The 25682-nt window shown below is 37.6% G+C and overlaps 1 protein-coding gene across 1 annotated transcript in view; it reads right to left on the bottom strand.

The window, feature by feature from the left end:
* Window positions 1-735: 735 nt before the first annotated feature.
* Window positions 736-25682, bottom strand: part of RFTN2 (raftlin family member 2) — a 65209-nt gene continuing 40262 nt past the window's right edge. Inside the window, exons 6-9 of the mRNA XM_017659352.3 lie at window positions 23620-23741; window positions 22319-22422; window positions 12570-12648; window positions 736-2235 (exon numbers count right to left, since the gene is read on the bottom strand). Of these exons, the coding sequence (XP_017514841.1) occupies window positions 1963-2235; window positions 12570-12648; window positions 22319-22422; window positions 23620-23741 (578 nt within the window). The 3' untranslated portion in view covers window positions 736-1962. The remainder of the gene's footprint in view (window positions 2236-12569; window positions 12649-22318; window positions 22423-23619; window positions 23742-25682) is intronic.

Here is a 25682-nt window from a genome sequence, read left to right as displayed (position 1 = left end):
TTGAAAAGAACAAAATATACAACAGGCAGATAATAAGGTTAGTCACATTAAACTCCTTAGGCATATAGAGTCCAAGTTTTACTTACCACTTGGTCATCATTTATTCACTAATATAAATTTGCTGTGTAACTTGAGGGTGATTGTTGGAGTAAATACTTATGAAATAGGTTATGAGTTTATAACTGCTAACCTTATTGTAATAAAAAGTTTTTTTAATAATAAAAAACACTTAGGTTAAAATTAAACCATAAAAGAAAGTATGCTTACACAAATTAAGAAAAATTACAACTGAACAATATATATATTTCTGAGTGTTTAGTAAAACATAAATTTCTATCTCTGCTTTTAATACTTCAAATCCCCTCCACAAACTGCCAGAATTGGGAAGAACTGATCTTTCTGAGTATATATCCTATGTTTCATAACTTATGGCATTTTGTGGGCTCCAGAAGTAATACTTGTTTCTGCCAAAAATTCACCAACTCTTAAATACAGAACTCAGGTTCATCAAAAAACATTTCTGCAAATATTGTTGATAGCTGTTTCCACAGAATAACATTGAGTAGAATATTAAGTTCCTTTATACCTATAAAGGTAATGCTTTTGCATGGTAGAAGTTAACTTTATTAGTTCATGGAGATTGGCCTACCTAGTGTAGTTATACTGTATATTTGATGACCTGTAATATGTATCTGTCATATGTATAAAACATACTATGCATTTGTGACAATAAAACATAGACCAATAAGATGATATTTTATTATTTAAATGATTTTATAATATAAACATCAATGCTAATAAAAATATATAATAGGTGGAACGCATCAATGGCAAAGTCAGTTGTAATTCACTTGAAGGTTCCCACATTTCAAAGTATAAGCCTTTCATAGATAAATGAAAATCCTTTATTTTGTAGAATCTTAACCTTTTCCTGTCAGAGGCTGAGCAAGGCAAAGGTATCTCTATTAGCAGAGCAAGCAAAGCAGAGATGAAAAAGAAAGGTCACCATACACCTTGCTTACACTGAGCACCTGGACTGATGATTCTGTGTTTCCGCATCCTTCATGATTTAGCAATCAAAACAGAAGCATAATCCCAGTCTAGACAGGTGTGAAAGACCAGGTTCCATCTAAAGTTGTTTTCCCTTTTCATACTATTTGCAATTTAAAGGAAATAATTCTTTCTGTCTACTAAGGTTTTAAAATATTGAGATGGTGGGTTCTTTTTGTAGTGAATTTGAAGGGCTGCTGCTTCACTCTACTTCTAGGCCATGAGAAGAAACAAAGTTTAAGGTTAGTGATCAGTACAGGGCTGGTAACATGGTGACTCTTTAAAAGCAAAGACATTCAAAAAGGATTTTTTTATGGGAGTATTTTAACAAATAGGGGCTTGCTTTGCATATACATGCCATAGTTAAGACAAAATTTGGACTGTTATATTCAGAAAATAGGTATTTCATTAATTAGCCTTTCACGTGTGTGTGTGTGTATGTGTGTGTGTGTGTGTGTGTGTGTGTGTGATAGAGAGAGAGAGAGAGAGAGAGAGAGAGAGAGAGAGAGAGAGAGAGAGAGAGAGAGAGAGAGGTTATTTTTTAGCCTAGTAAGACTCTAATCTCCCAAGAACTTTCTAATTAGGTAAAATACTGGTAAGTCTTCTTACCAGAAATTGTAGGAAAAGTATACCTTGCACAATCATGAGAAACTGAACTAGATTATCTAATGAGACATCTGTTTAAACAGATGTTTTAGTTAAGAGAAGTGTAAACATGATTCTGAATTTACAAATATGTTGGTTATCCTACCTCATTTGGGAGATTGAGCCAAGTTTATGAAGATTAGAGGAAGTCTGAGTCTGGAAAAGATGAAAGTATTACATAAATGCAGAGAAAGTAATAACAGTCAAGTCAGCTGGCAATTATTTTAATCATTATTTACAGGGCCTTCCATTGCTTTACCTCACTGCTCACATACAAGTGACCTGAGTTACTCCATCTTCCTGATCAAACTGTCCATCGTCTAATTCCCGTAGGACGCTGTCACTGCTGCTGAGCCCAGAGAAGCTGCTGTACTGTGCTGGCCTCCGCTCCTTCATCCAGCATTCTCTGGAAGGAGAGAGCAGGCACTCCTCCGGGGAGTGCCTGGTCTCCGTAGGTTGTGACGTGGCCGTGTCCAGTCCAACACTCCTACTGGTGACTTTGTTCCTGTCTTCACCTTTTATATGCTGGCTGGCTTTCCTCTGAAACACAAGAGGTTGGAAGCCAGGAGTTAAAAAGATGGGTGCTTTCCTGTCCCTCTGATCTAGCACCTACTGTTCTCTAAGTGAAATGTTCTTTCCTTATTTCTCTTCAAAAGCATCTCATGAGCTCATCTTCAAAGATCAGCTTTGAGCCACCATTCATATTCCCTCTGCCCCCCTGTTAAAAATGAGCTCCCCTCTCTCTATTCCACAATGCTTTATAGCTTCCTGGCACATCATTCTCCTCATAGGCAGGAGGGTTGTATACACCTGTGGGTCCCCAATGACACCTCTGAGTGGAGAAACCTGCTGAGATCATACTACGGGGAACAAAGTAGGACAGAAATGCACTCAAGGTTCCATTCTCTTCCTGGTGTTGGGATCTCACCAGCAGGAGTGCCTGGGTGGCTACCTCATACCCATTTCACACAGGAACCGGCTGCACAGAAGACACAGATAATTCAGAGTTTGCATTGAAAGAATGCCTGGACCAGCTTCCTGAGTCACTTGGCCCCCGTGCCTCATCCAGCTGCACACCAGTCCTCCGGACCCTGGGCATGCTCAGCAATGGACCAGCTCATGCTGCGGACTGGCTGAGAAGCTGTGGATGTTTTTGCTATGAAATATTTGCTGAGGCCTGACATTGTCCTTGGTGTAGTTCACAATAAAGAGGACCTGGTCTCTGCTAAGGAAGCTTAAGTCAAAATAAGATACCTGTCAATAAAAGGAAAGCTCAAGGAAATAATTGCAGTATCTCACCATGTTCAGACTCCTGAGGAGAATTCCTTACAGGGGCTTCTCTATCATGAATAACATAATATTTATTAGAGTATGATTGTATACAAAAGACTGGACAAAGATAAATAAAAAAGGATTAAGATTAAATAAAGATTTCAAAAATAGTAAAAGCACAGTAATTTCCCAGTTTACAAGGAGTTTATTCACTGCAATTTTGTTTTTTATGTTAGGTGGGAACTAGGATTACATTTTCCTAGATGTAAGGGCTAAAATTATAACGTTCTTAAGAAAAAAACCATAGAAGTCAGATGTCCAAGCTAGTCTTACAAGTTTGTTAACCCATAGGTTTGTTGAACTGTAGTGTATAAGATACAAAAGTATTTGCAAATACTTTTCACGGCAAGTATACAAACAAGCAGCTTTATTAATTGGATTTTGTGGACTCCTGTGGCATATAACCTTACTTGTGACACAGTGTAGGAAGATGCAGCCCTCAGCATGTTGCACCAAAGAAAGGATTGTGTTGGCAGCTTATCTTTTTTTTGACCAAGTTACTGGAGTCCTTGAGCAAGTTTAAGGGAAAATGGCTACAGTGGTTCCTGCCTCAACTGAGGCCCACCTCATGCTCCTGTGTCAGACATAGGTTGGTGGTAGCAACATTTTCCATAGGTTCCTTTGGATTCATCAAATGCAAATATCAGATCTCAAATCTATTTCCTTTCCATTCTCATTCACCAAATGCATGGAATTTAATACAGCAGTGTAACCTGACAGATATACTCTTAGCCTTGGGTCAGAATTTGAGAATGGCATGTTCTCTCTGGCTTTGCAAAACTGGTCAGCAAGGATTCAGCCTTTTGGCTGCAGGCAGGGCTGATGGAAAGGAGCCCAGGCCTGGGTACTGGCTCTCTTTCCCACAAGCATAGCGAATGCATTCACTCTCAACATTGACTGAATGAAAATGGGTAGGCGGGGGCTCCTGGGAACACTTGTCCACCTGGCTCTTTCTTTCTTCACCAGCACCAGGGCCAAGGGTAAATTTTGCAATAAATTCCTTATTGTATACCAGCCAATAAAGGCCATTTTCTCAATAAAAACTGGGTGTTATTCAGAATAAGATATTCATAGTAATTCACTTTTAGATAAGTTTAATAATCAAATAGCCACCCATCAAATGTACATTTCAAATATTAGAAGATGACAAAATACCTAACATGGTAATTCTAAAAAAGATTTCAGAACAAATGCTTTTCTTAAACCATGTGACTCTTAATAAATACATCTTCAGTAATGATGTTGCCTTTCCCATTCCACCTTCATACCATGTAAAACAATAGCTTTTCCAAGAAATCAAACTGTAACATTCTTATAAGTTAGAGTATAGGAGTCTAAAACCCAACCAGTCCTTGGATTGCATCTACTTTAACATCACATTCTACAGAGGTAGCACCCAGGCCCAGAAAGAAAATGGGATTTGTCTAAGGTAAAGGAATAACTGGCCTCAAACCAGAGCCCAAATTCTTGCCTTATTCTTTCCATGCTATATTACCCACATCTACAAAAATATTAGTAGATTTATGGTTGAAGATTTATGTATTTCCCAAATAAAATTTCCCTTCAATTATAAAAATAACACACATTCAATGTAGAAAATCTAGCAAAACACAAAGATAAAAGAAAACCCACCCACAATTCTATGTCAGAGATACCACTGTTAAAAACTGGTGTATTTACTGTTTTTCTTCTTTAAGTATATATGTACTTGTATATGCACACAGATGTGTATAGCTCACTTTTCCATTTAGCACTATATTTTCAATATTTCTCCATGCCAATAAAGATTTTTCATGCTACATTTCCAGTCTTATTCATATATCTTCTCACTTTCTTCTGATATTTTCACCATAAAATTGGGGGAAATTATACCAAGATTTGGATGCAAATCTAATGCCACCTTGATAATAAAATCTATTAACTTTGTGGTGAGGTTGTGGAAAAAGGGGAACCCTTCTACACTGCTGGTGGGAATGTAAATTAGTTCAACCATTGTGGAAAGCAGTATGGAGGTTCCTCAAAATGCTCAAAATAGAAATACCATTTGACTCAGAAATTCCACTTCCAGGAATTTACCCTAAGAATGCAGCAGCCCAGTTTGAAAAAGACAGATGCACCCCTATGTTAATCGCTGCACTATTTACAATAGCCAAGAATTGAAAGCAACCTAAGTGTCCATCAGTGGATGAATGGATAAAGAAGATGTGGTACATATACACAATGGAATATTATTCAGCCATAAGAAGAAAACAAATCCTACCATTTGCAACAACATGGATGAAGCTAGAGGGTATTATCCTCAGTGAAATAAGCCAGGCAGAGAAAGACAAGTACCAATGATTTCACTCATCTGTGGAGTATAAGAACAAAGAAAAACTGAAGGAACAAAACAGCAGCAGACTCACAGAACCCAAGAATGGACTAACAGTTAGCAAAGGGAAAGGGACTGGGGAGGATGGGTGGGAAGGGAGGGATAAGGGTGGGGAAGAAGAAAGGGGGCCTTACGATTAGCAAGTATAATGTATGTGGTGGGCACAGGGAGGGCTGTGCAATACAGAGAAGACAAGTAGTGCTTCTACAGCATCTTACGCTGATGGACAGTGATTGTAATGGGGTTTGTGGGGGGTCTTGGTGAAGGGGGGAGCCTAGTAAACATAATGTTCTTCATGTAATTATAGATTAATGATACCAAAAAAAAGTGAAAAAATAATCTGTTAACTTTGAGAATCATTCTCATTTAATAAAAATGGGCGACCCACTTCAAATACATGAGATTTCATGACAGATCAGTTGAATTTAGGGCATTCTACCATGCTGTCTTGCATTTTTCACTGTCAATTTCTTAAAAACAAAAACAAAGAATTATATTAGCTATTATAAGATATTGCATTTTCTTGGACAGTGTCATGATGGCAAGAGTAGAAAAGAAGCTAACCATGTGGTTTATAAAACAATAAAAATATGGATTCTCTTGAATAAAAACATTCAAAATGTCTTTTCCTTGTGAGTCTTAGGCTCTGGGCAGGATCAGGAAGCCGCTGGAAGTCTGAGTGTAGCTCTAACACTACTTGCAAGAGAGGTTTTGAAACATGCAGAGAGAAAACATGTCTGCCTGCTCACAGAAGCTGTTTCTGGGTCTCCCCGGCTTGGGGCTGTCAGAATCATTCAAGCCTGGGAGTGAAAAGGATGTAGTGGACATCACCTGCCCAGCCAGCTGTCCTAGCCACTTTCTACTCTGCTGCAGGGTGGCACCTGACCCTATCAGATTAGGAGTCCTTCCCTGGGTTTCCTCTGCCAACTCCAGGACTAAGGACCTTTTTGACAAGGTGGTCATGCGCATCTCATAAGAGACTGTTCACACAAACACATGTAGCAGCTGAAACACAGAGCTGAGAGAACATCCTGGCAATGCTGAGTCTCTGGTGTCAACACTGGAGGCCTTCGTTCTTGCAGTTCTTTCTTTAATGTTTTGAGCAACGCCAGTATTCCTCCTACTTAGCACATAAGCTATTCTGAGCAAGGTTTCTGCTCTTTATTACCCCAAGGGACAACAGTGGGTAATATGGAAACAAGTGTGGGTGGCCCAAACCCGCCAGCCCTGACTGTGGCCATAGGGGACCAGTGACCACCTTTCCTCTTCTGCTCACAGCAGGAAAAAGCATTCCCTAGGTAACTAACTTCATTAATGATAACAAAAAAAGCCTTTCATCTTCATTTTTACCCGATGGTTTTTGAGATGCCTGACATTTTCTATTTACACCAGCACCTGCTTTGATTTCACATGCACTTCAGTTGAGGAAACTTCCTGATAATGAATGAAATATGACGCTTATGATTTTCAAATAATTTCAAATGAACTTCAAGTGACTGACTTAAAAAGTAAAAACAAAGACTGATAATCACTGTCTTACTGTAAGGTAAAGAAAAGTTAATGCATATATTAAGTATTTCTCAGTGTTCACATAGTTTTGTTAGTTACCTTAGAAAAGATCTAATGTAGAACATTTTTCTGGCTGCTGCTCCTTCACTTTTTAGTTTGTGTTAGAGAAATGATTTAATACCTGTGCCTAAGAATTCTTTACCTCTTGAAATCATTCATTTTGAGATACATTTTAAAGACAGTTATTTAAATGCAAAACTGCTCTAAAGAAGAAAAATAAATGTAAAATTGGAACATTAAAATTAAAATGCTGTCTCCCAAGGTCTATTCTGTCCAGCTTTCTTTTAATAACAGAACTCCTCCCACACGATGCCTCTTGGTTGTTAGCTGGCCATTTGGTGTTTCCCTGTGGTTCTGGCACATGTTTGCCCAGATCACGTCTAAGCCTGCCTTGCATCTGCTTGTGGTAACAAGTTCAGGCAAATTGGATGTGAGAAGAAGCCTCTTTGAATTGGGGGCCAGTGCCTTAGAAGCATGCCTAGAATTTCTCTTTTCTACTACTTGCTGGCTGGGAATGACAACAAAATGTGGTAGCACCTTGAGTCCGAGGCAAAACCCGAATGTCGAGGTGGCAGAGCTGACCAGTCATGAAGCAGAGCCTTGCTCTCGCCCCAGGATGCCTGCTCATCTTTAGACTCTCATGAGAGAGATCCTTCTGTTGTATTTAAATCATTTTATATGGATCTTTCTGGTATAGCCTCTTAGTAACTAGTTAGTTACCAACTAATAACTAACAAAAAAAATTGTGGTGACTAATGCTTTTGAGCTTAACTTTCCCCAACTTTCCAATTATGAAAAATTTCAAGTATATAGAGAGTTTACATAATACAATGAACAATCACATACTCACTACCTAACTCAACACTTGTTAATATTTTGTCATGTAAAGCATTTTTTTGAACATCAAAAAATATCAATACACTACTTTCCTATATGCTAACTGAAGGTGATATTTATCTGGAGAAACTGGAGGGTTAGGAGTTCCTGGATTTTTCTTCAGTTTCTCCACAGTTACAGTGTTAATCATCTCGTATGGAAAGAAAAGCATTCCTATGAAAACAAAACCATTTCACGTGGTCAGGCACCGTACTGCACCCTCTTCCTATTTTCTAACTTAATCCTCCTCATTACCCTGGGGTAGAGATTAATGTTGTCCATATTTTACAGATGAGGACACAGAGGCTTGGAGAGTGGCAGACACTGTGCATGTGTGCACACACATGCACACACACACCCTGGAATAAACCTTTCATGGTTTATTGTCTACTGCTAAGAACACCACTAGATGGAAACTACTCTGACTTAGTGGAAACTGAATACTTGTAAATGACCTTTGTTTCTTTTAAATAATTATCGAAGGGAAATTGGCTGAAGAATTTAACTGAAATAGAGATTTTTATGCAGTAAAAAAATCTGGTGGGTTTCCTTTGAGTCTTTAAAAGAAAAAAAATTAAAAAAGGAGATCTTGGGAGAAAAATTGAGAACATTTAAAAGATGGAGGTAAAATCCTGGTCAGAGTCTCTCACTCTGCTCAGCATAACTACCTCTTCCTTGAATCAGCTTAGAGGCTTCCCCCCAAAATAAAAAAAATGAAAATAGATAAAAGGAACAGTAAGATAAAAAGAACCTTGATTTATTACACTATATAGCCTCATGGTGAGAAGAGGGAGGGTAACAGCCTCCTTATGCGTCATTAGAATTCCATTACCCAAGGACATTAACCATTAACCAAAGGCTGAAGGACAAAGACATAAAAAAAATGTCATGTATGTGGTCTATAAATCAAACAGTATGATAAATTTAAAATTTAAATTATTATACAGTAGAAGTATATGTAATTCTATACATTTTGGTGTATGTTTTGATCAGTGTAACCATAATCAGGACACAGAACAGTCCATTATTCCCTCTAACCCACCCCTGCCCCCGGTGCTGTCCCTTCCTCATACCCTCCCCTACACCTGATCTCTGGCAACCACTGATGTTCTCCACACTACAACTTTGTCTTTCTGAGAATGTCATCTAAATGCAAGTCTGTGACCTTTTAGACCGGGTTCTTTTAATCAGCATGCTTTTTAGATTAATCCAAGTTGTGCATATCAATAGTTTATCCCTTTTTATTTCTGGTGATTTTTTTGTATGGATATACCATGGTTGTTTATCTGTTCACCAATTGAGGACATTTGGATTGTTTCAGTTTTTGGAGATCATGAATAGAACTGCTATAAACATTTATGCATAGGTTTTTGTGTGAATGCAAGCTTATATTTCTCTAGGGTGAATACCCAACAGTGAGACTGCTGGGTCATATGGTGATATGGTTAATCTCATCAGAAGCTGTTTTACTGTGTCCAGAGTTGTACCATTTTGCATTCCCACCAACAGTATTTGAGGATTCTGATTGTTCTTGGTATTATCAATATTTTAAAGTTTAGTCTAATAGATGTGTGGTAGTATCTCATGGTTTACATTTACATTTCCCTAGTGATGATTTCAGCATCTTTTTATGTGCTTATTCCTCATCTACATATATCCTCATTAATGAGTTAATCCAAGTCTTTTAACTATTTTTTAACTGGGTTGTTTAATTTCTTATTGTTGTTTCGAGAGTTCTTGATACATTCTGGATGTAAGTCCTTTGTCATATATGTGATTTACAGGATTTTTTCTCCCAGTCTGTGGCTTGTCTTTTCATTTTCTTATTGTTATTCTCAGAGCAAAAGTTTTAATTTTGATGAAGTCAAACATCACTTTTATTCATGGTTATGCTTTTGGTGTTGTGTCTAAGAACTCTTTCTCTAGCCCCAGTTCATGAAGAATTTTACCTATTTTTTTCAGAAAACTTTTCTAGTTTTACTAAAACAAACTATTTTTCAGTAGTTTAAAGAAAAGTAGAGCAGTAAATGTGAGCATGAATATTTTGAATTGACATTTTTCCATGTTGAAAAAAATTCTCAAGCTATCTAGACTATTGCATAAGACCCATTTGTGAAACAAAACAAATTCCCAAGGTAAAGGTCTTGATAATTCAGAAGAAAAAAAGTCCCAACAATGTATTTTTTTCATTATTCAATTCTCATTCCCCTCCCCTTCAACAGGGGCATGAAATAGATTTGTTCAAAATAAAAGAACTGTTGAGTGCAGTTGAATACAGAGTCTTATAAATACTGACATTAGTAGAAGAAAGAAACTTTCTTCAAGGGTTAAACTCTGGATTAGTTTCTACCAGCCCATGAAATTGATGATCTTAATGAAAACTCATTGACAATTCTAGGGCAACCCTTTTAATGTCTCACATTTTAGAACTAAATACCCTTGAAAAAGTTCTTTGAAAAATTTTATAAATGTAGCAATCCCCCCATCAGCCCCTTCCAAACAACAACTGATTTCAAGGTAGAAGCAAGAACAGTGCCATTATGGACTGATAACTACATACATTTTTTTCCAAGTTCATATTATAAAGATAACTTTCACAAAATACATATGAGACAGCTAAATTAACTCTATGGTAATATTAATAGCTAGTTTCTCATTAACACTACTACTTTTTTTGAGATTGAATAACAAATTGTTTCCACTAGAGAAAACCAAAAGAATTTACAAATTGGTTTTCTGTAATAACTGTTAGATACTTTAGCTCCAGACTGAACCACCTACATGTTCTGCCCTGAAATAATTTCAATATCCTGAGAAATTTCCTGCTTGGAAAGTTAAACACTTGCCAAAGGGAGAAACAGTAAATTCATTTAGAAGCAGAAATCTAAGTTATAATATATATTATTCCTGAGCTTCTCATTGATGCAACCTATTTATATACTTTCTTACTATTACACAAATGAGCCAATAATTTTATATTACAATGGATGTAAATATAAAGATCACACAAAGAAAAGCTACCACTAGACTTTCTGAATCATATTTAAAATCACTAGTCTGAATCATATTTAAAATTAAACAAAAAGGGCCAAAATATTTTCAGGGAGTCAGAGAACTGATATCTAATCCTAAATAAAAGAGACTGTGAAGCAGTTGAATTTGGGTCTTTTATCTTCACAAACACCAATTCCATGGCCCTCAATAAATCAAAATTCCACATGGCTGTGAATTCTGTTGATCTTTCCTCAGAAATGGTGGACATTTACAGAATGTTTTTGAAAAAAGGAAAGAAAGAAAAGACTGTAGCATAGTGAGAAGTTGCTCTGGCGAAGAAGAAAGAATGCAAACCTTTTCTGCATATTATCTACATATTACTCATCCTTGCTTCTTTTGACAGAATATTTTCCAATGAGCTGGTGAACTTGAGTCAACTCACTGGGTGGGATTAGGGAGCACTGTTCTGTCACAGTCTTTCTAATATCTACAGACTTTATCAGGCTGCTCTTCTGCTATGGGGAAGTATCCTCCTATTCACCTTTTAACCTCTCCACCTACTTAGCTGTCAAGCCAGCTAGACTCTTTTCAAAATTAAAGCAAAGCAACTTGGCATGGTGTTATTATACATACTAGCAGTCTAGCTTTGCTAGTCTAGAACTTTTGAAAGTTTTCTAAAACAGTATTTTCTAGATATACAGGAAAAGTTACTTTAAATAATTTTCCAGACCATTCACAAATTTTCTGTTTTGAAAATTATCCTTTATTAACACTGCTTCATTCAGTGATAGTCTTCTAGATGTGCATCCAGTACGGATAAGGTGACTTGAGACTCAGCATAGCCCTTTAGCAAAGGGCTGAAAAAAATATGAACTTGAGGAGGTAATGTAAAAGCTGTCAGAGGTCAAGATAGACAATATTGTACAGATCTGTTGCAGTATTAGGCACATTCACTTATAAGACATAACTGTAGGGGAAGAAAGACTTTTTCCTCTACCCTTTTATATTCAGTACCTAGGGCTTGCAAATTAAACTGACAAAAGACAGATTAACAGTAAAAATGATTTATTTTAGAATCACATGGGGGCTTCATGGAGAAAAAGTGAAAACTGAAAGGGCAGTGAGGCCTGTGAGCTTATATATCATTTTAACAAAGGGCAATAAATTATGGGAAAATAACTGCACAAAGGAAAAGAAGTTTGGCCTTCTATAGAAGGTAAATTGCTAGAAGGTAAGTATGTGGGGAAACTAATGGAAGATAAGGGTTATTGTAGTAAGGTTTGCTTGTGTAGACTCAAGTCAATACCATTTCCAGTGACAAGAATCATCTCTGGTGATTAAGAGTCTTCTCTTCTGGTACAAAAGAGGGAGACAACTATAAATAGAAATTGATGTCATTTTAAAAAGAGAAATTTATGCCTTGTGTTTCATCAGAAAGGAGAGAGTAGAGAGTTCCTTTTGTGTCTAAGTTTCTTAATTGCCTTCATCTCAAAATAATCTTTGCACCAAAGCAAAATATCAATATTGGGGTAGCATATTCTGATCCCCTTCAGAAGTCTCATATTTTCTGGTTTCTGGCACCTTTCCCTTGTTATATATTGGCTCAAAAGACTGTTTCCATATCAAGTACACACCTTCCTCATCTGTAGTCAACATTTAGAATTACAGTGAGAGTTGAAGGATCAAATACTTCACTATAACATTTAGTTCACCAAGCATCAATTTTACTCACTTTTGGTGTTTGAGCAACTGAATTCCACATAACTGGTCTCTGAAGAAACACAACTTGCTTTGTAGTCAAATTCCCTTCACTGCAAATTAAAACAATAGTATTAGTATTTGTGAATTAGTAATTCTCTATATTTTACACTGGGCTAGAATATTCCACATGTATTCTTTGTAAAATAATCATCTGATCCAAAATAATTATGAAATATTCTATGTAACTTGCAGCTTGAAAAACAATACAAAAATTCCTAAAAACTGAATATTATCATTACAAAAAATTTTTTAGTGTTTAAACTTTGCAATCTCACTGTGCTAACATAACTATTTTCATCTCCTGTGTTCCCTCTTAGTCTTTATCAACATGTGTACTTTCTCTACAGAAATGTGTTGTGTTTCTATACAATAATGAGCTAGCAGAAATAGAAATTAGGAAAATGATTCCATTTACAATTGTCTCACAAAGAATAAAATACCCAGGAGTAAATTTAACTAAGGAGGTAAAAAAACTCTATTCTGAAAACTATAAGACACTGATCAAATAAATTGATGATGGCATAAAGAAATGAAAAGATATTCTATGCTCATAGATTGGAAGAATTAATATTATCAAAATATCCATACTAAGAAAAGCAATCTACAGATTCAATGCAATCCCTCTCAAAATACCAATAGTATTTTTCACAGAATTAGAACAAATAATCCTAAAATTTGTATGGAACCACAAAAGATCCTGAAGAGCCAAAGATATCTTGAGAAAGAAGAACAAAGCTGGGGATAGCATGCCCCCTGATTTCAAACTACATTAAAAAGCGACAGTTACCAAAATGATATGGTGCTGGCACAAAAACAGACATATAGATCAACAGAACAGAACAGAGAGCCCAGAAATAAACCTATGTTTATATAGTCAATAAATGACAAGGGAGGCAAGAATAAACAATGGGAAAAAGACAGTTTCTTCAACAAATGGTGCTGGAAAAACTGGCAGCTAGATGCAAAAGAATGAAACTGGACAACTTTCTTAATACCATATACAGAAGTAAACTCAAAATGGATTAAAGACCTAAATATAAGACTTGAAGCTATAAAACTCCTAAAAGAAAACATAGAAAACTCTTGGACATCAAACTGAGCAAATTTTTCTGGATATATCTCCCAGGCAAGGGAAGCAAAAGCAGAAATAAGTAAGTGGGACTATATCAAACCAAAAAGCTTCTGCACAGCAAAGGAAACTATCAATAAAACAAAAAGGCAACCTACTGAATGGGAGAATATATCTGCAAAGGATTTATCTAGTAAGGAGCTAATATCCACAATATATATAGAACTCATAAAACTCAACACCAAAAAAACAAATAATCTGATTAAAAATCAGAGCAAAGAACCTGATAGACATTTTTCCAAAGAAGACATACAGATGGCCAACAGGCACATGAAAAGATTCTCCACGTCACTGATTATCAGGGAAATGCAAATCAAAACCACAGTGAGGTATCAACTCATGCCAGTCAGAATGGCTAATATAAAAAAGACAAGAAATAAGTGTTGGTGAGGATGTGGAGAAAAGGGAACCCTTGCACACTATTGGTGGGAATGTAAATTGGTGTGTCACTATGTAAACCAGTATGGAATTTACTCAAAAAATTAAAAATAGAAATACCATGTGACCCAGCAATTCCACTTCTGGGTAATTGCCTGAAGAACACACAAAAAACACTAATTTGAAAAGATATATGCACTCCTATATTCATTGCAGCATTATTTATAATAGTGAAAATATGGAAGCAACCCAAGTGTCCATCAATAGATGAATGGATAAAGAAGAGGTGGTACATCTATTCAATGGAATATTGCTCAACCATAAAAAAGAATGAAATCCTGCCATTTGCAACAACCTAGAGGGTATTATGTTAAGTGAAATAAGTCACACAGAAAAAAATCAAATACCAAATGATTTCACTTATATGTGGGATCTAAAAAAATAAAACAAATTAATAAACAAACAGAAATAGACTCATAAGTACAGAGAAAACTGGAGATTACCATGGACATAGGGGGTAGGAGAATGGGAAAAAGAAATGAAAGGAATAAAGAGGTACAAACTTCCAATCATTAATTAAGTCATGGGAATGAAAAGTACAGCATAGGGAATATAGTCAATAATATTATAATAACTTTGCATGGTGACAGATGGTGACCACACCTATCATGGTGAGCATTGTGTAATGTATATAATTGTCTACTCACTATGTTGTACACCTGGAACCAGTATAATATTGTATATCTTTTAGAGTAGGTAGATAGCTAGACATAAGCAGGGAGAGGGAGGGGGATTTCAGAGGGATACTTGCTTACAGTCTACACATCCAGGCAAGCTGTTCCCACGGGCTGAGGGGCTGGGGAGTGAGGGTAGGGATAATAGGCCAAAACTGGCTGGTTCCAACTGGGAGGAGAAGCTGACCCTGACTTCATCTCAAAATACATTATACACTCATTAACAGTAAAATTCACACTCTTCCGTCATTAGTATAGCAAAAAAATCACACCTACCTGTGCCAACAGTTCTGATGGGGATCAAAAGTAGTCAAAAATCCCTCCAACTGACCTGAGGGTGGAGCGACCGGCAACTCAAGGAAGACTCCACCTGTTCCCTTTGAAACCTATATTCATCTCTTTTACATAAGAAAGATTCCCTATTGTTTCCTGCTCAACCCCCTCTGGATCTGCCTGTACCCCAACTGTCAGGCGCATACTGTCTCCTTTCTTCAAACTCTAATTCTCCAAATAAACTTAATGCTTAGGGCCTTTTCTGAGTTTGTCTTGAATTTTTCTTGCAAAAGACCAAGGACCTGGCGACCTATCAACTACACTTCAGTTAAAAATTTTTTAAGTAGTATGTATTTCTGCATGCCTTTACCACTGCATATTTGTATTTCTGTGTTCCATGCTTTTCATTGAATGCCCTTTCCTTGTTTATACACTATAATCATATTCTTAAGACCTGCACAGCATCTCAAAGAGTTAAGATAGCAACATGTACTAAGTCTTTCCTTAACTACTGAAAAATTTGTTTCCAGTTTTCTGCTAATTATAAATAATAGTTGTATAGAAATATGTATAGTCTTCCTTATTCTCATGAGATTTCCGTAAGATAAATTCTCAGGTGTTGGGTTATTAGGTCAAAGGGATATGATTTAAGCTTCTTGGCATGAATTGTCAAATTTGCCTTATAAAAATACAGACCAGTGTGAGCTGCCACATGTGAGGAACCTTATATACATTTTCAATTGAGGGACTTGAGCCACAGCTATTTTTATTTTCAGATGCTTCTTTGTAGTCAGCTACTCAGTATTCTCCTTATTTAACTATCATCATGGCAAATTACCCCTTGCCAAAGACTATTTGGGGTTTGTATTTCTCTGAAATGCTTTTCACAGTCTCCATGGATTTATGGGGAGGAGTGTCTGTAGCTAATGTTGCTCAGTTACGACTTTTATTATGCAAAAAGCCCCAACAAAACCTATTAGGGGCATTTTATGTTGAGCTCTTTTTCTGGAAAACAAATGCAACATTGAGATTCTGGCCCTAGCAGTGTATGTCAATGCCACGTCACTTGAAAATCCCAAACTTACTGACACTCTTGAATTTTGAAAAACAGCAAATCTTCTCCCAAAGTGGTAGAGGCTGCTTCTTTTTTATTTTTATTTTAAAAAGACTGCTTCTAGTCTAATATCATTTTAGTTTGACCTTACATTCAATTAGAAGGAAAGACTTGGTGTGAAATATATTGTAACGTTTGGGAACAACTTAAATCATCAGAAGATGTCAGTTATGATGCAGGCATACAGATAAGGGACTTGAAGTGTACAGAATAGGCTGGTCTGTGTTTTGGAGGCGTGGAGTATACTAGAAAAGGCAGTGGTTTTGGAACGAGATTGTTCCTGGGTTCAAATCCTGACTCTACCATAATAGCTAATGATAGCTGAGGACTTTCGTAAACTGTTGAATTCTCTGACTTTGATTTCTCATCAGGGATTTTGTGACAGATAAATAAGTCAATGTGTATGAAGAGCCTCCCCTGTGCCTGCCCCTTGAGGGAGCACAACAAATGTGATTTCCTTCCACTCCTCCATTCATTTAATGAGATGTGGGGTGGAGTTTAGTGGAGGGAAATGTCTCAGAATCAAGAATACCTTCCAGACAGAAAAGTCAAGGGAGAGGATGCATGAGAATGGGGAAGAGATTTCTGGGTGATGTTTAAGGTATGTGATCTGGTAAGAATCACATGAGGGAAGCAGGCTTAGAACTATCCAAAGATGAGAAGGAAGGATCAAAGTAGAATTATTCTTCTTGAATAGAAAGTAGAAATCAGGAGAATAACAAGGTAGGGAGTCTAATGTGAATTCTTTCCAACCAATCATAGGAAGAGGCAAGTCTGAAACACTAGGATGTGCTGGGTGCTTATGCCTAATGCAGTTTTTCAACTTTCCCTCTGGGGTAAAACAGCAAGTGAGGAGACGGTATCTCAAAGGCTGACTGTCTTAGGACATTCCTGGGTGCCCAGATGAGATTGGAAGGTTAGCATCACCCCATCTCCTGGGAGGTCCTTAGAGCCAGATCCTCAGTTTGAAATATGTCTGGAGCCTCTACATCCCTAGTTTTCTGAGGGCCATTCTGATTTAAAATAGGTCCTGCAGTTTTCAGAACCTCAGTGTGATGCAGAACTCCTTTTGGTTTAGAGTATTTAATCACAGTAGAAGTAAGAGAAAGAGGTCTGAAGCCTTACAGAGGGACACCGTGTGGCAGGGCATACGCATCCTTTCACAGTGTCCAGTGCTCCTGAGGTGATTCTATGTATGAGCTGGGATAGAATATCTGCCTGTAGCACAGATTTCTGAAAGGATCGGACCGGTGAGGTCTTCATGCCACCAGCGTGCTTCAAATGCCCTGGATGCTCTCAGATGCCCTCAGCTCTCCTAGTCCTACAGAAATTTCCATCTGGAAAGTGCTATTAGGTAACCGAGTAACTTCGCATCTTCCTGAGAGGGATTTAAGAGCCTTCAGATTCTCTTTCAAACTATTATTAATGTGCAGTTATGCTTTGACATGATAGAAAGTGAACGCAGCTATTGAAAAATGCTTGATTTACACATAAGCTATGAAAACGTTCTGGTGCAACCTATGTTGGTCAAGAGTATTCACTGGTCAAGGGAGTAATCTGCAAAGAAGATGTGCAAACAGCCACTAGTCTTTCCTTTTTAAGTGCCACATAAAAGATGAATCATTGAAAGCTCTGCCTTAAAGGAATCCTGCCTGTGAATTCAATTTTGCATAAGCACTAATTGTAAAAACAAACAGGCAATAAAAACAGAAGCAGAAAGCTGTTCTGTTATAGTTGATAATATCTTTAGTGATACTTAAATTTTAAATGATTTTTGCAGGAAGTTGTGAGGACAGCATGAACTTCTCCTTGGTCCAATATTTATGATTTGAAGTATTTTTGGAACAGAGCTGTAGTACTTAAATTTACGAGTTGGTGAACAGTTTTTCTATATTCTTTGAAATAAAAAAAGCAAGGTCAAGTTTGGTTTTGCTATGGCAATCGTTCCCTCTACCCACTTGCTCAAGGCAGGTCTCTGAATTCCTGCTTGTGGCATTCTCCCACCAGGAATGCCTATGCCACCATCCCTGCCTCTTCACAGCCTGTCCATCTTTTGAAATTCATTGTAAGGTGACCTGCTTCAGGACCTTCAATGATCCTCAATTGAAGAGAAACACCCCCTTTTCAGGGTGCCTATGGATCCCTGGGTCGGCACTCAATTCCACTACCAGGTCATATAGTTGCTGTACACACGATTCCCCCCGCCAGGTCTTAGCTTCCTGAGCAGCTCATCTCCTAGCTCTGCATCTTCCACATTAATTAGCAGAAAGCCTCCTTTTAAAATGATGCCCAGTAAATATTGGGAGAATTAAAGACTTTATGAATAATCGGTCATTTGGTTTCTGTGAAAATGTATTGAGGCCAGAAAACACACGTAAAAAAATCCTAAGTGAGCAGAGGCTTATTAGAGAGATAAAAAGCTTCCTAGGTCCTTTTACATCTATGAAATTCACTGACATTTAGTATTAATCTTTTAAGCTTGAACTGTTCCTTTTCCCCCTCATGAACTCATTCTTCAGGCTATAGCTTAGAGAACTTTATGTGAACTTCAAATATTAAAACATCTCATGTTATACCCAAACTTAAAAATAATTCACACCACCGCTCCCCCAGTTGCTTAAGTAAAGGAAAAGGTTTCTTAAATGATGCACCAAAAAGGGTAAAGATTAATACATTTGCCTATTTAAAAATTTAAAACTTATGTTAATCAAAAGACATCATAAAGAGAGTAAAAAAGCCACAGAATTAGGGAAGATAATTGCAACACATGTAACTAATAAAGGACTCATATTCAGTATATATAAAAATTGAATCTTATAAATACAGTTTTCAAATATAGATGAAAGATTTAAATAGATAAATACTTCACCCAAAAGAAAAATACAAAATGCCAATAAACATAGGGAAACGTGCCCCATTGCAGTAGTAATTAGCTATATACGAACTAAAACCGTACTATATACGCACTTACCAGAATGGCAAAGTCTGACAATATTTTTTGTTGGAGCAAGAGGAACTCTCATATTTTGCTGTTAATAGGGTAAACTGCATCATTCTACTTGGAAAGAGTGGTATTTGTCTAATAAAGCTAAAGAAATGCCCTGTAACTTGGCATTTCTCTAGGTCTATAGCCTTCAGGAATCCACACAGTGTCTCCTAGGATCCTTGCTTAGTTTCTGAACAGCTTGCTTGTCAGAGCCAACACCTGGAGGCAACCTAGCAGCCAGCAGCGGAGGGGATAACTAAATTGCTGCGCGCAACAACACCCATAAATCTTATTATGTTAAGTGAAAGAAGCAACAAGTTAAAGAATACATAAATATAATATTAGTAGCCTGAATTATTATGTACATTAATTAATTGCCATGGTTTATTGTTTGCTCCTCAGAAATCAATGAGTAAATTCTGGCATTTAAAATAGGAAATAAAAATTTGCTTTCTGAAGGTGAAATGATAAAATTACATTTTAGCTGGCACCTTTGCAGCTGTCAGTTATTCACAAAGTTCCTTTGACTTACAACCTTAAAAACAAAAAAAGGGCACTCCCATGATTTAACTCTCCAGATTTTCTCACCTGATAAAATGTGAACACTTAAGTTTCAATGAGGAAGAGTGATAACTGAAAGTTTATATGATAGACAAACTGACTTTTATTTTTAAAAAGTGGCTTTATCAAAATGCTGTTCTCTGCATGAGTACTAAGAGCTTAGCTCACAATGGAATTCCTCAATAATGTTTCTGCAGAGTTTAAACTAGAAGGGGAAGAGAACTGCATTAAAATGGACTGAACATGAAACCCTAGCCTCTCCCCCCACTGTATATAAATATGTAATCCCTGCTTTGGCTGCTGCCAGTTGAGGATTTAGAGGAAATTGTCAGTGTATCTAAGGCTCTCAAATGACTACCCAGTCATTCAGTGCTTCTGCTGGGGTCCCCACCAGACTGTGGAGGCTTTGTTGCAGGCGCGGCAGAAAATGGAAAAGGGGAGCTGCCTGTCATCACAGTGAGAGACAGTTTTCTCTTCATGTTATTCTTATCTTGTGCTTAAGGACCAACCTTTTTATATTCTCAGAATAGTATAACTCGATTCATGGTACCAAAAAGCTTTGACCTTTAAGTTCTGTCTTCTGAAATATAAATGTGGGTAAACACTTTTCTTCTATCTTGTGTTCTAAAATTCTTTCTCTCAGCCTCTCAATTGAAGGTTATAATTTAGTGTCTCTGAAAGTGTATCAGACTTACCTTGGATTCTTGTTAAAATGCATATTCCTGGTGCTGCCCTTCCACCAGGGTTATCATTCAGAGAGACGGGAGTGACCCTGCCATTATGAGGTAGCCAAAAAGAGGGGATTTTAGCTCCTCCTTCCATTTAATTCTGGTCACTACTTTAAGGTCAACAATATTAGCCTGCTGGTTCATCTAATTTGATCATCTACCAGATTTGCCTTGAAGAGCTTAATGCCAATTTTATCTTGGTGTCTTCAGAAGAAAAGGATTGGGCCTATTTGTTTAATTATATAGTAATAACGATTAAGAAGGAGTTCTGGCAAGTTTTCAGGGCTGACAATAATAACCCTGGAATAATGTAGTGGCATCAGTTTACCGCATCATCATGTTTCCAGGGTAATGCAGCTTTTAACCTTGGTGGTACGATATTGCCTTGGATAGTGAAGAAATAACTTTAACCTAAGGACAGACTGGGAAAATAGCTTTATGCAATTCAATAGCAGGAGACATTTGAGTAATGAAAGAAATGAGGGAGAATACCTCAGGTACAGACCATTCAAGTTATGGCTTAGGTAATAGAAGAGTGGGAGACAACTGAAATTGCTTAAGACACTACTGTTACATACAAGAGAAAAATATTTAAGGAAGAAAGTTTTCACTGGCAATGGTATGTTTTCCCAGAAGAAAGGTTGTGGCAGAAATTCATGTTCGTGGGTGTGAGCATACACATAAGCATATAACCTTTATACTGTTACAAATTATTTCTGTTACTTTTATTGGCTGGTAATCCCGGGGAGGGTGAGGAGGGTGGCTGAGGCTGAGGCTGAGGTGCTGTGCTCCTTAGCTACACCTGACAGTCACTCCGGGCTGGTGAGATGTGGCTGACCCTGCTGAAAGGGAAGGCCCAGGTGGTACCGGGCAGTCCTCTACAGGCAGCCACCGGCCCAGGTAGGACAGCCTCGGCAGTCATTTTCTGGATGCCAAAGAGGGCAGAGGGAACATCTCTGAGTCCAAGGAATAGCAAAGCACTTTATAGAGAAGACTTAATTGGTTTCTCTCTCTCTAAAAAAAAAATACAACTCAAATTTTCTGTTCTCAGAAAAGAAATGGGAAAAAGTTAGTAAAAGGCAAAAAGAAAAGGTTGTTATTTGTGAAGTGTTGGCATTTTGATTCTAATATAGGCATTTGTTTTAGTGGAAACAGCTAAGTCCATGCTTGAGGGGAAAAGTAACCCACACACTGGAGGAGAAGGGCGGGGGCAGGAGCGCCTGGCCCAGTCCTCTCTAGGCCCCCGCCAGCCCCCTCCCTGCCCGTGAGCTGGGGCGGGCCAGTTTTGCCCATGCAGTGCAGAAGAGTAGGACAGGAGCCCCATGGGGGAGCTGTGCTTCTTTGTTTGCAGGCTTCTATCCACTCAGTCTTCACTCTAGGGAAGAACTGGCTGCTTGAGTTGGAAAAAAAGAAGGTGTAATAATGCAATCTTCAGGTGGAAAGGCAGCATTCAGAGCACTGGAAGCAGCACTGAGCTGCTTGAGTTGGAAAAAAAGAAGGTGTAATAATGCAATCTTCAGGTGGAAAGGCAGCATTCAGAGCACTGGAAGCAGCACTGAGCTGCGAGCAGTCTCTGGTGCCCCGCTCTGGCTCTGCCATCGTGAACTCGCATGCCCTTGGGAAGGAGACATAATAGCTGCACATCTATATAACTCGAAGGGATTGGATTTTTTGATCTCCAAGGTCCATGAAATCAGATTAGAAGTTCAGCAAAATGCTTTTTATAGGCACTGAATAATTATTTGTTAAATTGAATTATCTAACAAACAAAGTATTTTAGAATCCAGTGAGAGTATATAAGGATACTTTGGCATTACCTGTCATGTCTCAGTACAGGTGTAGGCAACACGCTTGTCAGGAGCCATCCGAACTCAGCCAGAGTGTGCAGCAGAGGTCCATAATCCGTTCTGATTTCACAGCCCTGCGTGAAGAAGCATAAGAGCTCCAAGTCTCACGGCAAAGACCACCAGCTATACGAGGGATCACAATAAAGGAGGACGGCTGCTGCAACAATGGCAGTTCATGCTCCATTGAGCACAATTTCCCTAGGCTGCAGGCTTTCTGGCCTTCATTTTCTGCTATCTGCTGCTTTCTAAGCACTGAGCCAAGTCAGAATCACTGGGGATCAGAGTGGAGAGAGGTTTCTATCTGGTTCTCCAAAGTCTGGGTCTTGTTTTCTTGGACTTGTTCAGGCATCAAACGTTAATGTATGGGGGTCCAGGGAATCTGTTTTTCAAAAGCTCCCTAGATGATACAGACCCAGGTAGTTTGGAGACCACCATTTCAGAAACACCAGTCCAGGGATTAGGAAGTGAGGACAAGAGTGGGGAGTGAGGACTGGAGAGCGAAAGGCGAGAGGTCTCTTCACTCCTTTTATGCATTTGGAATAGACTTTTGCTGGAAGCTTTACCTCCCCCACCCAAGTCCTGTTCTCCCCCTCCATGGGACTTCTAGGCTCTTTCAAAATGGGCTATGTCTCTTTAGCCTCTGTAAGGCCAGAAGGGCAAGAGTGTCCGTGAGAGAGCCTGTCAGTGAGGGCCTCATACACACAACGCAATATACCTGAATTCAGTGTGTACACCTCAGGGCAGTCCGCTTGGTGACATCTGAATTCAGAGCGCACAACACCAGCAGCAATGTCATCTCTGACTAGGACGGACAATGCTGTGTGCGCATGTGTGGCCTGGCGAGAGAGAGAACACCTTTTGGATATTTTTGCCTTTGAAAATCAACTCACAGGTAAAAAAAGTCAGTCACATTGGTTGTTTGGAGGTAAACACTAGTTATTGACTGACTTTTTTTCACTTTCAACTAGTTGTCATGGCATTGTATAAAGGAAATTTGGTGCCAGGGGTCTTTAAGATTAGAATGCCAAATCTTTGGGAATCTACTGCTCTTTATGTATAAGAGAATTATTTGCCACCTTCTAATAAAGTTGAACATTGGGTAAAGCAAATCACCTTTCTGCACATCTGCAAGAAGTTTGTTCATGCATTTATGATGAACTTCTGACACAAATGGGTTTGAAGGATACTGCATGTGTATAGGCAATGAAGATCTTTAACATGTAAAACTAAATATGAAAGTAAAGCAAAATTGTCAGAAAACACTAGTTTACCTCAATAACAGTCCATTGTTCTACTACAATGGCATCATTTCCTTTCCTACTGGAACCTGGAACTCCAGAACCTTCTTCTTCATAGATAAAAAATCCTTCCAAAGATTTAGGCAAATGGTCCCCTGTGAGGAAAAGGATACAATTAAGAAGAGTTGTGATTACTATGTGTCTCTTAAAATCATCTAAATCCTTAATTAACCCTTGCAGGAAGCTGAATGGAAAATATATCAATTAATAAACACCTGTTTTGGTCAAATCAATAACATCCTCCTTCCCTTTAAAGGTTAATATATATATATATGTATATATATATATATATATATATACACATATACATATACTTGCAAAGATCAAGACAGTTTTATACTTCACTGAATTAAAATAAAACTGTAAACATGAAAAGTACATTAACAAAAACAAAATAAGGTCATACAACAAGAAGCAAGTGGGTTTCCTTAGGATAAAAAGCATCTGGAAATGGCCTTCACTCTGAAATCCAATTTTGGTTTTTGATCTCTGTCGTATGCATGTTACCACTTAGAGAAAATGACATCAAAAAGTTAATTCTTGAAATTTCAAGTGTGATATATTAAACTAATGTGAGGTAAGATTACTTCAAAAAATATAAACACAAACACGTTTTTACTTTAATGATGATTAAAAAAAAAATAATGGTAACAGGAAGATCCTAAACAGAAGTCATTGTCAAAAGAATTCCTGCTGGGAAGGAAGTTTTAAGGGAGGGCCTCTCTGACATTTTCTTGAATAGTTGACAATAACCAGCTGGCCAAAACTAAACTGATTTTATGGAAGTTCTTTGTCTCCTGTTTTGCAGTAGGAGATGTGTTTCCCATGGTCATGTGCTGGTTAGACATTTGGGTTTTTATATAGCACAGTGCCACATCAAAGCTTCCTGAGTTGACAGCTTCTAAACAATAATCTACAAAGTTTTCAAATGATCTATTAAGATTAAAGATAAAAAAACACAAATGTAATTTAAAAAATCAATGTAATTTTCAGTTTTAATATGTATAACAGGTTCTAAGCTTTAAGAGAATATTACTATTATTATTTACATTATTTACAGTTAGGGCAAAATATCATGAAGAATTTACATTGTTCAGAGTGGTTTGCAAGAACCTAGTGAAGTCTGAGTAGTTGGAATTGGTTTTCTAATTTTATGGTCCAACTCTTTTAAATGTATGTGTCTCTGTCACACCAAAGTGACCAGTGGAATTAAATCTGTCTCTGACTGTAAGTTTAGAGCATCACAGTACCATCTTTGAAACTATATATATGCATCCAGTTCTTTTTTAGAATGGGAGTGTAGATTTTGCAAATACTGATAGACTGTGATAAGTATGTAGTTAATTATAATCTGCCTTTGATTTAACTTTGGGATTATATAATGTGAGAACCATGGGTTTTCTGGCTCTATGTCTGTTTTCTGTCTTCAGTATTGGGAAACCCTAGTGCTTCTAAACTTCTTTTGGTATAAGAGAATAAAAGTGAGGTAGACCCATACAGTAAAGTACTACAGAAGAATAAAAAAGAAAGACTCATTACTTTGCAAAAACATGGATGAATTTCAGAGATACTATGTTGAGAAAAGCCAGATACAAAAGAGTACATACTGTGTAGTTCAACCTAAGTGATGTTCAAGAATAGGCAAAATTAATTTATGGGGATGAAAGTCAGAATAATGCTGATCTCTGGGTGGCAAGATACTGCCTGGGAGCATCCTGAGGAGGCTAAGATATTGGAAATGTTCTGCACCTTATTTTCTTTTCATTTCTTTTTTCCCCTGCAGCTTAATGGAGATACATTGATATGATTTTTTCCCCCAGCTTTATTGAGATGTAACTGATATATAAGGAAGTGTTCTGTACCTTGAATATTTGTGTTCTAGTCAGCTATACACATAGGATTAGTGCATTTTACTGTATGTATGTTATAGTTCAGTTAAAAACAAAAGTCCTTCCTTCTCATGTTAGAGCTCCCCTGGCTTTCTTAGGCCCATGCCAGTCCCCAGAGCCACAGAAGACTGACACTTCCACTGGGGG

Source organism: Manis javanica, chromosome 12 (assembly GCF_040802235.1).
Source record: "Manis javanica isolate MJ-LG chromosome 12, MJ_LKY, whole genome shotgun sequence".
NCBI lineage: Eukaryota > Metazoa > Chordata > Mammalia > Pholidota > Manidae > Manis > Manis javanica.
This window is presented reverse-complemented; position numbering and strand designations above follow the sequence as displayed.